The sequence below is a fragment of the Bemisia tabaci genome, chromosome 1 (assembly GCF_918797505.1).
Source record: "Bemisia tabaci chromosome 1, PGI_BMITA_v3".
Taxonomy (NCBI): Eukaryota; Metazoa; Arthropoda; class Insecta; order Hemiptera; family Aleyrodidae; genus Bemisia; species Bemisia tabaci.
In genome coordinates this window covers 20,679,417-20,694,954 of record NC_092793.1, presented here as the reverse complement: position 1 = coordinate 20,694,954, position 15,538 = coordinate 20,679,417, and the positions used below count along the sequence as shown (strand labels likewise).

Below are 15,538 nucleotides of genomic sequence, written 5' to 3'. Positions count from 1 at the left end.
TAAACATAAAGAAAAATCATGGTTAATTTGTGTTCCCCACCTACTTCCCTTTAAATCACGTTTATTTGTATATAATAATTGTTTTTATTCATTAATTTGAACTGTTCGATGACAGTAAAACCCTGGCAAGATAAATGCACCCTACTGCTCATTTCGAAGCGTTGTTAAATTTCAATGCATTTCTAATGAGAGCAGCCATTACTACGTGACACTGGCCCTGCGGTCGAGTGAGGGCCGGGAAATAGATTCCAAAAAGACATGCAATGACAATGACTGACTTGTGTGGATTGATATTGTTTGTTTCCACTATCATTGTTGAATAGAGCATGTGGCGATAAACCTCTGTATTCTGAACAACATCTTTATTCCCTTCTGGTCGTTTTTTCTTCAAGAAAGAATTGCTTATCTTCATGTGGTGCGTCTTCATTCCTCCCTGCCGTGAACGCTAAATATATCAGTAGGATTTTCTTTGGTTATGGAATGTGGTGAGGTAAAACAAAAGGCCAATTTTTAAAATCATCAATATCCAAATCGTTTTATTAAATCATGGTAAGGTAGAAAATTACACTTGTAACAGATTTAAGGTCGATCTGTATTAATGAAACCAAACTTAGTGCATATTAGAGGAAATTTCATTGATTTTGGACGCTAAAACTTGAGTAACGTAAATTAATTCTTTTAAAAATGATACAAGGATACACATTTGGTGAATTTAATGCAAAAGTACATATATTTTATCATTAGTAGACAATTAAATCAATGATATTTAATTGGTCGAAGTATTAAACGACCATTATTTTCCCCGCCAGCACATTTATTTCCTATTTCAACGAGTCTTTGCTATTTTTTACAACATTTCTCTTCTTTTTTTGCCTCTAAATCCCACATTCTTAGTTGTCTTTGCACAATAACTTTTTTCTGTTGGGTATAGTTTGCTTCAAAGAGAAAAAATTCAAATCTAGTTTTATTCACAAGGAGAGGGGGGGGGGGGTGAACTCGAAAGATAAATTAGTCACAAAAACTATTAAAAACAAAAATGTGGGGAAAAATCGGGCTCTCCAAGTTTTGTTGAGTGTCCCTTAAAGTTTAACTGAGGTTCTTGTTAATTTTTGAGCAAACTTACAAGTGAATCTCTTTTTCATGAAAAATCACAAAAAAGTTTATGAACCCAGATGAAATTTGGACTTAGGTACGTTAGAGGTTTAATTTTTCAGTTTGATAGAGAAAATCAGATTGACATAAAAAACATAAATTTTTGAAACCCATTAAAAATCATTTATTCTCAATCTCAAGAGCATTGGATCAAAATTTAAAGTCATAATTTACATTTTAAATAATGCCATAAGCTTTTAAAATAATTCATTTCTTAAGTTAGCAACAGCGTCTGCAAAGTTTGACCGTGTTTTGCTTAAATTCGTTATTTTCGTTATCGAACTTACCGTCGAATGTCCACGCTAGCCACCTTCATTTCTAATTTGAAATTCAAATCATTTTGAAATTCGTGTACATGAAAATGCTGAGAGTATTATCGCACGGCAACAGAGAAAAATCAACTTGTTTGGCTTACTTCAGTGACGGTACCTATTTCTGCCATTGATTTATTGGAAAAAATAAATAGGTGCTTTTATAGACGTGCTCATGTGCTCAGTTGTTTTGTGGTTTACTCAGTCTACATATAGATAATACCTACGTCAGAATTCTTAAAATCTATATTTTCCCTTTTCCAACAGGAAATCCATGAAATGGAAAATTGCTACCCATAGACTCCGCGCTAGATATTCGGAAGGTGGAGAGACTGGATTTCATCTATTGAAATGTAAGTGAAGTAATCATCATATCCTGGTGGCAGACAATATTGCCTTACATAGATGATCGGTACTTGATTTAAATTGAGGAAAACTAATTTTACCGACCTGCAAGAATCACCATTGCATCTGAGCAATCTATTAGGCAGATGGGTGGAACCAAATGAAAGTTTCTGCCAACACACTGATGCCAGTTTTTGAGCATTTTCATTTGATACAAATTGTTTTTATTTCTTTTTAAGTAAATACTGCAAATTTGTACTCGAAAATTTGACTCAGTATTCTCGAGAGTGTTAAAGAGAAATTCCGGAGCTAAACTCGGACGATAATGCCGACGTGAATCCCGTTCTTTTGCTCTCCTGGAAATGAGAGCATTGTGCAACCCCTGTTTTCATGTTTGGTTACAAACACTATCCCAAAAGACTATTCATGCAAGGATTTTTAAAGAAATAAAATGATCTTAGTTTTACCATTGTTGTGAAGGGCGGTAAGGAGAGGAAAACTACGGTAAATAAATGTAACTTTAAATGAGAGCTGTGAAAAAGCTTCAGAAGCTATCACACAAAAAAATCACCACCAGATTTGTGAGATCCTACGTTTTTTTTTAAATAAAGTAAGATCAGCTCGAAACGGTTTTTTCCAAGCCGAGAGGGGAAATTTCTGATATTTTTTCGCCACGCATGTGCGCCGGCGCTGTGCATTTTTCATCCGAATTACAGAGAACTGCGGTGTATATGTGAGAAAAATGTATATTGAGTTTTACAATTTCAACAATAAATTTACATTCTCCGTTTCCGTTACATGTCCGTTTCAGCAACTCAACATGACAGCTAATTTTGCTTTAATGTTTATTCTCTGTTTGGCCTCGTTAGCACTACAAAGAGGCTCCCTTAATGAGAGGTAATACTATATTCAAATACAACTTGAGATCAATAAGTAGATTTGATTTACATGAAAAGATGAATAAATACTACTGAGCAGGTAAATTACATTGGCAGTGGTAAACATTGAAGTTTTTGAACAAAGTGAACTTTCGATTCGTCTGGTGTGATGATGGATTTTTCTCTCTCTGACTACAAACTAGCTTTTGCGCACGCTTATTTGGGCGCATTTAGATCAAAAGGAACTATATTCTTGTGGCACGAGCGAGCCCTGTTAAACATGTATTCTTATAAATCTCAGGACTCATGCGAGAATGGGTATAGTTTCTTTTGATTTGAATACGTCCATCTGGAAATTGAGATTATTTTTACAAAAAATTGGACCTGGTTACGAAAACTGCGTTAGATACACTTAGGTGGTGGGGATACACAGAGAGAGGCACCTATTTTTGATTGAATTTACCCTATTTACTTATTGTTCTTTTCTGTATGATGCAGCCACCTAGAGTCCACGCAGAATTAGTTTACGCACTTTAAGGGGTACGACGAAAGATTCGACATATTGATTTTTGTATTCACTTTTAACAACAACTGATTCTCTATCGCACTCTAAAAATGCGGAGACTAATTTAGCGTGGACGCTTGATGTACGTAATCGACTACTGCATGGACACGGTGCGAAATTCAGAACCGTAATATATGCAACCTCATTGAAAGTTTACGAAAGATAGGCTGGACGTGTTGAGACCTTCCAAATATAGCCCATGAATTAAAGAGTAACGTCTATCGTCTGCGTTAATTTACACCTCCCGCTAACGTAACCTGCTCAAGTCAAATCGAACGCTAAACGATTTCGGTGAATTTTATGACGGAAGAGTTTCTTTAAGAAAATATTCTTTTTGACAAAATAGAAGATACCTCACATGAGAAGAGGAGGGTTGGTACTTTGGTATTTTATTTGGATTCCGCGCACTTCCAGTAGTTTTTCTGATTATTTTAAACTCTTGGGACCCAGCAGCAGTTTTAGTGTTTTGTAAATTTGGCAGTCCTCACAAAAAGATGTGCGCGCTAATGGTTATAGGACATTTCGTCGACGATTTTTTGTCCGCGCACCTGTTTTTTCCAGTAATTTACGTCCACGCTTTTTTTCGGCACGGGAGTTTTGGTCCACGTGCCAGTTGAGACCCAAATTTAAGTGGCCCACGTGTAAATACAAACGACAATTGCTCACGACGTTTTTGGATGAAAATATATAATGTCTTGGAAGAATGAGGGTTTGCTTGTTTTTTTGTTTTGTCTGTTTGGTCCAACGGACAATAATATATAGTTGAGAGTTTTGGTAAAAATGGGGGTGCGCCAATTCCATGAGACAAAATTTACTAAAACTCTCTACACCTCTTTGGTGTAACAGGACTTAATTATCTTTCAAGATTTTCCCACCTTGTTATACCTGAACCGGATGAACCTCTATATTTGCCTCAGCTAAAGGCTCTTAGATTTTTCCAGTGTACGATAAGTATCTTGATTTATTTTGCGAGGAAAAATCTGTACTTTTAAAGGATGCGTGTCATTCTTAATACGTTCAATTTCGTATAACACTGTGCAACACCTCTGTTGTGAAATAGTTGCTTCAGGCGCCGCCGCACGGCGCGGCGGGCGGGCGGCCAGCGCAAAACGCGCATTGGCGCCTACAAACCTAAGTGGATACTTCAAGCATTGTGCAATGCGTGAAGTATCCACTTAGGTTTGTAGGCGCCAGTGAGCATCTCGCGCTGGCAGCACGCCGCTCCGCTCTGTTAGGCTTTAGTATTTATACTCGCATAGTCAGCGTTTTTTAAGTCATGATTTTGAAATGTTTGCACACTCTGCATTGCTTGTTCTCATTTAAATTGATGGGAAAAAATATGTATCAATTTATCAAAGGAGAATAATAATATAATGTGTGTTTTCTAAATATTGGTGGTTCCGTGTCAAATTTAATGATTTCCAAAGCACTTTAATTTTTTCTTTTACATTTTGTGCTTTTATTGTGCTGCAGCGAGGTGTAAGCGCAACCAAACGCTCAAAATTTGACGTATTTAACTCTAAAAGATCGATGTACAAATGGGTTAAAACTAAAGATTGCGTGCTTCTTGGTTTTTTCTCCCTCTTTTATTAATTTTTGCAGTTTCTGTCGGCACAACTGCGGCTCATTGAGATTAATGTCGCTTGGAAAAGGGTTTACAAATATTTGTCACGTTTTAAAAATATAAATGTTCCCACAATGAAGCAATAATTTCGTAAAGAAAAAATTAAAAAAAAAATAAAAAAAGTACTTATACACATATAAGGTATATTGTACATCGAATATTTTAAGGATGGAAATAAAACCAAATATTTACCAATGACAATTTCAAAAGATGATTCAAAAGGAGAAAGCAAGAACATTTCATTTAGAAAATGAGCAACCATAACAACACCACCTCCTTCTCTCTCAATTTCTCATTTCCATATTGTCAATATAATTTTACATACCGACTAAAATATAACGCTTGAACCAAGTCAGCGTTGCTTATTTTACGTGTGGGCGTAAACTACTGGACAAAAAAGGTTCGCGGACAAAAAATCGTTGACAAAATGTCCTGAAACTGCGCTAATTCTCCGAAGATGTGAGTGTGCCTTCATTCTTTTAGGCGTATGCAACACGAACATCCGTTCAGCGAAAATAGTTTCATTCAGGCGCCGCCATCGTGATAGGCACTGCAACTGTTTTACCAAAAAGGATCCGAGAACTTTAAGATGGGCATCGTATCAGTCATAAAAAATGCCGGGCTTTGAAGTTGCTTAAAGAAAATTCGAATGTTGAAACATCTTTCAATAAATTATCTTCGTGGGCAATGAAAGAAGGAATAAATGTGTGGATGGGAAATTATAGACAGGGTGAGGGTATCACGAGCCGTAGTTGCAGTCTGAGGGTGGAGGGGCCTTTAAGTCTTTCGATGCTAACAAATGTTCTTCTCCAGGAAGAGCTTCATGCTGCCATTCATCTCGAACCTGAAACATGTAAAACTTACTTTGAAACTGAACCTAAAACAAGGGAGAAAAATTGACTGTGAGACTGAGGATTCTGAAACAAGGGTCCATACCGGGTGTCCATAAAGTAACTGAAAAGTGGGTATAACTTTTGAACAAAAAAAGATAGAAGGTCGCGGTTTGTGGCATTCTTCATCATCCAAAAGGGGAAATTTTTCGATGGGGGGCTTTTCCTGGTGGACCCCCCTGGGGGGGCCCCAGGGGGGGCAACTTCAAAAATTCAAATGGCAACCCCCATTTTTTTAGACATGATTAAAAAGAACTTAAAAAGACAAGAAAAATGGCGCAAATAAAATTAAAATCGGTTATTTCGTTCAAAAGTTACAGCCGGTCAAAGTTTTAAATTGACCACTTTTCAAAAAATCGCCGATGAGCTCCAAATTATCGGAAAAACAAAAACAAACCGGGAATGAAAAGTTTGAAAAGTGCTTTTTAGGAAGAGGAAAAACAACTGACGTTGTCACAAGTCTGGATGGCATTGTTTCAAAATAAAATTTCGGAAAATTCAACATGGCGGCAAATTTGAGGAAACGCCAAAAATGAAAATTCCAGAAACTGTTATCTTTCAAATACCCTCTAGTTTAAGGAAATCAAAGGTATCAACTTTTATTCCTTTATTTGGCCAAGTAAGAGCAAATTTGCTGACTTAAAAGTTGTCAAGCGGGGCGCCTTCAATCGTTGGAGTATGCGACATCACAGGATTAAGTGTGCTGTCGAAAAATGAAGCCGATGTGAAAAAGCGCTCCTCCTTTGGGATGCTTTAGAAATGTTTGAGGTCCTCCTCCTCAAATTTAACGAGAAAAAAGAAGAAAAGTAAAATTTAGCAATTTTTACCCACAAACTTGGCGAGCCAAAAAAACATGATTTATCCTGGTGGGGTAGGGGCGGCTGACATTTTTGACATTTCTATCTCTGAAAATTAAAAATCCAAGAATAATTTTAATTCTCTAACTCCTGGCACTCCAGTTCGGCAAGGAGGATATCTGCTACGCTTCCAATTCCGAAGACGCCGTTCTGCTCTTGATTATTATCTGAATTGAGATTATCTTATTGACAGTCTCAACCTTACGATTTGAGACACCAATCTTTTCGGTAACATCCGATGCACTATCTGATCGGTGACACGGTGAAGCGTAGTAGATATCCTCCTTGCCAAATTGGAGTGCCAGGAGTTAGAGAATTAAAATTATTCTTGGATTTTTAATTTTCAGAGATAGAAATGTCAAAAATGTCCACCGCCCCTACCCCACCAGGATAAATCATGTTTTTTTGGCTCGCCAAGTTTGTGGGTAAAAATTGCTAAATTTTACTTTTCTTCTTTTTTCTCGTTAAATTTGAGGAGGAGGACCTCAAACATTTCTAAAGCATCCCAAAGGAGGAGCGCTTTTTCACATCGGCTTCATTTTTCGACAGCACACTTAATCCTGTGATGTCGCATACTCCAACGATTGAAGGCGCCCCGCTTGACAACTTTTAAGTCAGCAAAGAGGTGTGTGAAAAAACGGCCAAAAATGCCTCAAGGCATTTTCGAATTTTGATCACTTGGGGTGATACAGTAGCTTTCAAGACACCCAAAACCGGTCAACGTTTTGCTTAGAAGCGCCGGGTTGCGACGTTGCCATTTTTTAAAGTGGAAACCTTTAAAAATTCATATCTCCGCCGCATCTCAACCGATTTCAATGAACTTTTTTTTAAAATGTTTCTCTTAAATAGAGCTTTCTAGTGATGTATAGTTTCTTGGGGTTTACTTGGCTTTAAGTGGCACTCACGCGGTTTTAGCAGTTTTTGATAGACACAAAAATTTAGTTTTTATTTTGCCACGATCGTGGAATCGACGGAATCTAAACAAAAACCAGTCTAAATGAAAGTTCAGATTCTCACCTTTCTAACGAGCACAAGATCATCCCGGGGAAACGTTTAGTTCCCGAGATATGACCGCTCAAAGTTGGTCACATGCGCTTTTGCGCAATGTGAATGCGTGTTATCACTGAGTCATTCGCGAACTAGGGGTCCCTTACGTTCAATTTACGTTGAAATAATTACACAGAGCAGTAAGGTGTACAACACGAGCCGTATTTTCACCTTCGGCTGCCGATGTGCGACGTTGCCATTTTTTGAAGTGAAAACTCTTAAAGATGCATAATTCCGCTGCATTTTAACCGATTTCAATGAACTTTTTTTTAAAATGTTCCTCTTAAATAGAGCTATCTAATGGCATTTAGGTTTCTGGATTTTATTTACCTTAGGGAGGCACTTAGGTCATTTATATGGTTCTTTGCAGAGATTTTTCATACAAAAAATAGTGTTGCTAATTATATTTTTTTTTCTCGGCGGATTGTGGGAGGGTTTAAAATGGCAAAATTTAAAAGAAAGAACTTTTAAAAAAAGGGATTCTTTTAAGCACTATTCTTACGTGTACAAATATTGAAAGCGACGCTCTCATTGTACAGGAGAAGGTGGTGTTGCTAATTTACCAAGATTTTCACATTATACTTTAAGCGATGGTGATCTTCCGATCTAGTTTGAATGTTAAAAAAAATCGGGGGAAATACCTACAGACCCCCTCCTGAAAAAAAAGAAAAAAAAAATAGCGACACTATTTTGTGTATGAAAAATCTCTGCAAAGAACCATATAAACGACCTAAGTGCCTCCCTAAGGTAAATAAAATCCAGAAACCTAAATGCCATTAGATAGCTCTATTTACGAGGAACATTTTAAAAAAAAGTTCATTGAAATCGTTCGTCGCAACCCGGCGCTTCTAAGCAAAACGGCGACCGGTTTTGGGTGTCTTGAAAGCTACTGTATCACCCCAAGTGATCAAAATTCGAAAATGCCTTGAGGCATTTTTGGCCGTTTTTTCACACACCTCTTTGCTCTTACTTGGCCAAATAAAGGAATAAAAGTTGATACCTTTGATTTCCTTAAACTAGAGGGTATTTGAAAGATAACAGTTTCTGGAATTTTCATTTTTGGCGTTTCCTCAAATTTGCCGCCATGTTGAATTTTCCGAAATTTTATTTTGAAACAATGCCATCCAGACTTGTGACAACGTCAGTTGTTTTTCCTCTTCCTAAAAAGCACTTTTCAAACTTTTCATTCCCGGTTTGTTTTTGTTTTTCCGATAATTTGGAGCTCATCGGCGATTTTTAAAAAAGTGGTCAATTTAAAACTTTGACCGGCTGTAACTTTTGAACGAAATAACCGATTTTAATTTTATTTGCGCCATTTTTCTTGTCTTTTTAAGTTCTTTTTAATCATGTCTAAAAAAATGGGGGTTGCCATTTGAATTTTTGAAGTTGCCCCCCCTGGGGCCCCCCCAGGGGGGTCCACCAGGAAAAGCCCCCCATCGAAAAATTTCCCCTTTTGGATGATGAAGAATGCCACAAACCGCGGCCTTCTATCTTTTTTTGTTCAAAAGTTATACCCACTTTTCAGTTACTTTATGGACACCCGGTATAATCTACATACCGATGGGCCTTCGGTGATGCCAGAGGCAATACCTTAACAGTTAGTGATAAATGTCGTGCTTTGTTAAAGAATTTAACTCACTGTCTATTCTTATGGCTTCAATTTAGGCCGTCTTATCTTACGAAATAAAGATTTAGCCCCGCGGAAAAATTACAATTTACAATTCGCTCTTTGATTACAAAAGCACGGTATCCATGTTCATTGGATCACATTCTGCAGAAGGGAATCAACGCAATTACAGTGTTTTAAAAACTGTGCAGCTTCTCGTTAGCTTTAAAAATACTAAATACAGGGTGATCCAAAATCCCTTCCACCCCCTCTAACTTTTTACCTAATTGAGGTAAAGATTTGAAACTTGGGGGATATTCCTAGGTCAAAGGGAGCTACTTTTTGGCCCCCCTAAAATTTTCAGGGGGCCTCCCTTGGGGGGCAACGGCCCCCAACTTTTAATTTTCAAATGGGAAGACCCCCTTTGTGATAGCTCATTCGAAAGAGCATAAAAAAAGAAAACTTTTCGCGCAAACCCGAAGTCAATATCTCAAACCGTTTCAAAATGGCGGCCGGTTAAAGTTCAAAATGACCGAAAATTCCCACCGGTTATTTGTCGATGAATTTGCACGAAAATCGGTATGAAGGGGTATTTTGACACGAGAAAAACGAATTTGACGTTAGATTTTCAAAAAAACCGAAATTTCCAAAATGGCCGCCGGTTTAAGTTCAAAATGACCAACAATTGATTTTTTTAGAAATCTAAGTTCATATTTGTTTATCTTATGCCAAAATACTCGAATTCCAAGTTTTAGGCAAATCCATCAGCAAAAAACCGAGGTGACAACTTTCCGGCCATTCTAAACTTTAACCGGCGGCCATTTTGGAAATTTCGGTTTTCTTGAAAATCTAACGTCAAATTTGTTTTTCTCGTGTCAAAATACCCCTACTTTCCGATTTTCGCGCAAATCCATCGACAAATAACCGGTGTGAATTTTCGGCCATTTTGAACTTTAACCGGCCGCCATTTTGAAACGGTTTGAGATATTGACTTCGGGTTTGCGCGAAAAGTTTTATTTTTTTTTTATGCTCTTTCGAATGAGCTATCACAAAGGGGGTCTTCCTATTTGAAAATTAAAAGTTGGGGGCCGTTGCCCCCCCAAGGGGGGCCCCCCTGAAAATTTTAGGGGGGCCAAAAAGTAGCTCCCTTTGACCTAGGAATATCCCCCAAGTTTCAAATCTTTACCTCAATTAGGTGGAGTGACGTCAGCGCGGTGAACGGAGATGGCTGCCTTTTATGTAGCTCCGGTTAAATTGGTTGAAAATTCGTGATTTTTTAGTGAAATCTTTGTTAAAAGTGGCCGAAGTGTTCGTGTCGGGCAGATCTACGTTTTTTTACTTTTTTTTTTTTTTTTGTTTAAACGGAAGTGAAAATCTGCTTTCTCCCGCACTGGATTGAGGGGGAACCAGATCCGTGGATCCAGCGCCCCCAGATCCGGCGGGCCCCGAGGGGGAGGTTCCATCCCCGCCCCCGAGTACCAGATGCCAATCGCGGCCCAGACCGAGTGTAACGTCCCGGGCATTGCTGCCCGAGACCTCGACCTGGGAGGGTGACTGGGTATGTGGGTTTGGCCCATGACGGTGGGCCCGCCAAACACTAACGACACTCCCCTTGAGATGCGTCCGCACTACGCATCCCCTTTTGTCCGAGTTTGCTTCCCACCCGACGGTCAACCTACGGTCATTACCTCGTCAGGCGAGAGGGCCCCCCGCAACAGTGTCCAGCCGAACTCCCAGTCCCATAGGAGCACCCCGATGCCTCCGGAGTACCTAACCCCCACCAGCAGATCCAAGCCACCCAGACCTGAACCCGCCGGCAGCTCTGAGGAAAGGGAGTCCGTACCCCGAGGGGTCCGTCAGCACTGGAGCCTCTGAAGCGGAAAGGTTACCTCCCGAGGATGTGTGGGGGATTCCAGGTGGCCCCCGGCCAGGACTCCGAAGAGTCCTGTGTTACGCCGGCGCTCCAAGTCCTACCCACTACACCCATGGGACCCAGACTTCGCAGCGCCCCTCCCTACAAGTAGTGAGGGGCGCGGCCGGCCGACCCCATCCGAAGCACTAGTCAAAATGACTTGCTCCTCCGGTCCGGCCCGCTTTCAGCCCCCGCCGACCACCAGGGCCGGATCCGCGGACTCAAGGTCCGCATTCCGGGATCCTGGGGGGCGCGGGAATCACGATGCCGGACACGTCAACGATCCCGCTTGATCTGCCACTGTGTTGCCACAGCGACAGGATATGGGCTAACAACCGAGGACGCAGGCACAGAGGAGCGGCAACATCAGGGGAAGCCAAAGGAAGGTATCCCCGATCGCGAACAACAACAACCCGCCGCAACTGTTGAGGGCCACGAAGGGGGAGGAAGGGGTCGGGGTTCACTAGCGAACAACCCCCGACCAACTCGGGTGCGCGGGTGCGTCAGACCCGAATCCAAGGGAGGATCCCTGCGCCGCGAAGGCCCCGCTGTTAGCAAAAACCGAAACCGAAAAAATAAACACGCCGAAATAAAAACTGCACTAAAAAATCAAGAAAAAACTAGACAGCGGGACCCAAAAAACTGTCCACGATGCGACCTAAAATAAAATGCCCATAATTGATTGCGACCCATTTCTTTAACGTCCCGAAGCGGCACCGGCCAAGGCCGATGCCGCCCCGAGACGGAGGCAACGGCAACACGGGCGGCGGAAGAACGGAGATGGCTGAAAAGAAACGTCTCGGACCGAAGCGCCGCGCGGGCAGGCAAAATAAAGTACACCAAATATTTCAGACCTGACAATAAAATTCACCGCTAAGACTTGGATGCAACGACGAGGCTTATCTGATGACGCGGGCTCTTATCGCCCGAGCACGCGAGACGCGATAAAACACAGCGCAGCACTAAATCATCGGACAAATCAAATCAATGGCGGAATACCGCCCCAGAGGCCCCCTAGCCAGAGAGGGCACACGCAGGCAAAAAAAGAGATGAAAGCTTCACTGGGCCTGAATTTTACGTGTTGCCACCACGGTGTAGTATGAATGAAATGAAGCCCACATGCACCCCTCCCCATCACCCAGAAGACCCCCAACGACCAAGACAGCACCCCGCCACCGAAAAAGGTCAAATTCCAACCGACACCCATACCCGGGGAAATGCGGGCGACGGCCAGAACGACAAAAATTCACTAAATAAAAAGTCTCACATGCTCGGACGAATTAATTCAAGTACAAATCATTAAAAAATACAATATTAAAAAATTGACAAAACCCTTTCCTACTTAAAAACAAAAACCAAAAAAATAAAATTCCTGCACAAAAACTACGTGGCAAGCCACGCAAAAAGGCCGACAGGTCCAAGACCGCGAAGATACCGAGCCCTCCTCCCCCAAGGTGTTGTCCGCAAGGTTTTTGCTCCCTTCCATGGTTGGTCCATAAAAGCAAGTCATAATCTGGAGTCAAAAAAACCCAACACCTCCGCGATCTCTTCCCAGACCCCATACGTGGCAAGCCACGCAAAATGGCCGACGGGCCAACTCAAAATTTAAAGACCAAAATATAACGGAAAGGTACAACCTGGCGCTGAATCCAAGTAAAAAAACGTAGACCTGCCCGTCACGAACACTTCGGCCACTTTTAACAAAGATTTCACTAAAAAAACACAAATTTTCAACCAAATTAACCGGAGCTACATAAAAGGCAGCCATCTCCGTTCACCGCGCTGACGTCACTCCTTTTTTTACTTGGATTCAACGTCAGGTTGTACCTTTCCGTCTTATTTTTGGTCTTTAAATTTTGAGCTGGCCCGTCGGCCATTTTGCGTGGCTTGCCACGTAGTTTTAGTGCAGGATTTTTATTTTTTGGTCTTTGTTTTTAGTAGGAAAGGATTTGTCAATTTTAATATTGCATTTTTTAATGATTTGTATTTGAAATTAATTCGTCCGAGCATGTGAGACTTTTTATTTAGTGAATTTTTGTCGTTCTGGCCGTCGCCCGCATTTCCCCGGGTGTGGGTGTCGGTTGGAATTTGACCTTTTTCGGTGGCGGGGTGCTGTCTTGCTGGGGGTCTCTGCGCTGGGGAGGGGTGCATGTGGGCTTCATTTCATTCATACTTACACCGTGGTGGCAACACGTAAAATTCAGGCCCAGTGAAGCTTTCATCTCATCTTTTGCCTGCGTGTGCCCTCTCTGGCTAGGGGGCCTCTGGGGCGGTATTCCGCCATTGATTTGATTTGTCCGATGATTTAGTGCTGCGCTGTGTTTTATCGCGTCTCGCGTGCTCGGGCGATAAGAGCCCGCGTCATCAGATAAGCCTCGTCGTTGCATCCAAGTCTTAGCGGTGAATTTTTATTGTCAGGTCTGAAATATTTGGTGTACTCTTTTTTGCCTGCCCGCGCGGCGCTTCGGTCCGTACTTACATTTAGCGTTCTTTTTCAGCCATCTCCGTTCTTCCGCCGCCCGTGTTGCCGTTGCCTCCGTCTCGGGGCGGCATCGGCCTTGGCCGGTGCCGCTCCGGGACGTTAAAAAGTAGGCGATTTTGTTGGACGTTTTTTCTGGGTCCCGCTGGCTAATTTTTTCTTGATTTTTTAGTGCAGTCTTTATTTCGGCGTGTTTATTTTTTCGGTTTCGGTTTTTGTTAACAGCGGGGCCTTCGCGGCGCAGGGATCCTCCCTTGGATTCGGGTCTGACGCACCCGCGCACCCGAGTTGGTCGGGGGTTGTTCGCTAGTGAACCCCGACCCCTTCCTCCCCTTTCGTGGCCCTCAACAGGCGCGGCGGGTTGTTGTTGTTCGCGACTGGGGATACCTTCCTTTGGCTTCCCCTGATGTTGCCGCTCCTCTGTGCCTGCGTCCTCGGTTGTTAGCCCATATCCTGTCTGATCCACGGCGTACAGATCAAGCGGAATCGTTGACGTGTCCGGCATCGTGATTCCCGCGCCCCCCAGGATCCCGGAATGCGGACCTTGAGTCCGCGAATCCGGCCCTGGTGGTCGGCGGGGGCTGAAAGCGGGCCGGACCGGAGGAGCAAGTCATTTTGACTAGTGCTTCGGATGGGGTCGGCCGGCCGCGCCCCTCACTACTTGTAGGAGGGGCGCTGCGAAGTCTGGGTCCCATGGGTGTAGTGGGTAGGACTTGGAGCGCCGGCGTAACACAGGACTCTTCGGAGTCCTGGCCGGGAGCCACCTGGAATCCCCCACACATCTCGGGAGGTGACCTTTCCGCTTCAGAGGTTCCAGTGCTGACGGACCCCTGGGCGGGCAGTTCCACCCGTCCTGGGGTACGGACTCCCTTTCCCAGAGCTGCCGGCGGGTTCAGGTCTGGGTGGCTTGGATCTGCTGGTGGGGGTTAGGTACTCCGGAGGCATCGGGGTGCTCCTATGGGATTGGGAGTTCGGCTGGACACTGTTGCGGGGGGCCCTCTCGCCTGACGAGGTAATGACCGTAGGTTGACCGTCGGGTGGGAAGCAAACTCGGACAAAAGGGGATGCGTAGTGCGGACGCATCTCAAGGGGAGTGTCGTTAGTGTTTGGCGGGCCCACCGTCATGGGCCAAACCCACATACCCAGTCACCCTCCCAGGTCGAGGTCTCGGGCAGCGATGCCCGGGACGTTCCACTCGGTCTGGGCCGCGACTGGCATCTGGTACTCGGGGGCGGGGATGGAACCTCCCCCTCGGGGCCCGCCGGATCTGGGGGGCTGGATCCACGGATCTGGTTCCCCCTCTATCTAGTGCGGGAGAAAGCAGATTTTCACTTCCGTTTAAACAAAAAAAAAAAAAAAAAAAAAAAAAAAAAAAAAAAAAAAAACCTCAATTAGGTAAAAAGTTAGAGGGGGTGGAAGGGACTTTTGGATCACCCTGTATATGTTTAATAGCATTGAAATTACCATTTTCCTTGAAAATTACAAAAATGAATGTTAGAAAAACAAAAGTTATTTGTTATTCTAGTCATTTGAGATAGATTAAGATGCAGATACATGATTTTTACAACACTGTAATTCGGTTGGTTCCTTCCTGTTTCATCCATTTTATTTTGATAAGGCTGCAAAATCCCTCAATAATAGAGGGATCTACATATATTCAATTGAAGGCATCTAAACCAAAATTTAAGAGTTTTGCACACGTGGAAAACTGATGACTGATGAGGAAAACTGAATGATTCCACATGTGCGCACATGTGGAATCATTTAGGACTGCTAATGTATGTTAGCTGGTGACGCATACTAAATTGGAAAATTCGGAACATCAATGACAAAGAGTACTCGCATACACCATTCAAGGCTCCATTAAAAAAA

At 42.5% G+C, this 15,538-nt stretch overlaps 1 protein-coding gene across 2 annotated transcripts in view; it reads right to left on the bottom strand.

The window, feature by feature from the left end:
* Positions 1 to 507: 507 nt before the first annotated feature.
* Positions 508 to 15,538, bottom strand: part of LOC109039826 (dipeptidase 1) — a 173,990-nt gene continuing 158,959 nt past the window's right edge. For both annotated transcript variants that reach the window (XM_072297701.1, XM_019055495.2), the window contains one exon: positions 508 to 5,719. In XM_072297701.1, the coding sequence (XP_072153802.1) occupies positions 5,615 to 5,719 (105 nt within the window). In that variant the 3' untranslated portion in view covers positions 508 to 5,614. The remainder of the gene's footprint in view (positions 5,720 to 15,538) is intronic.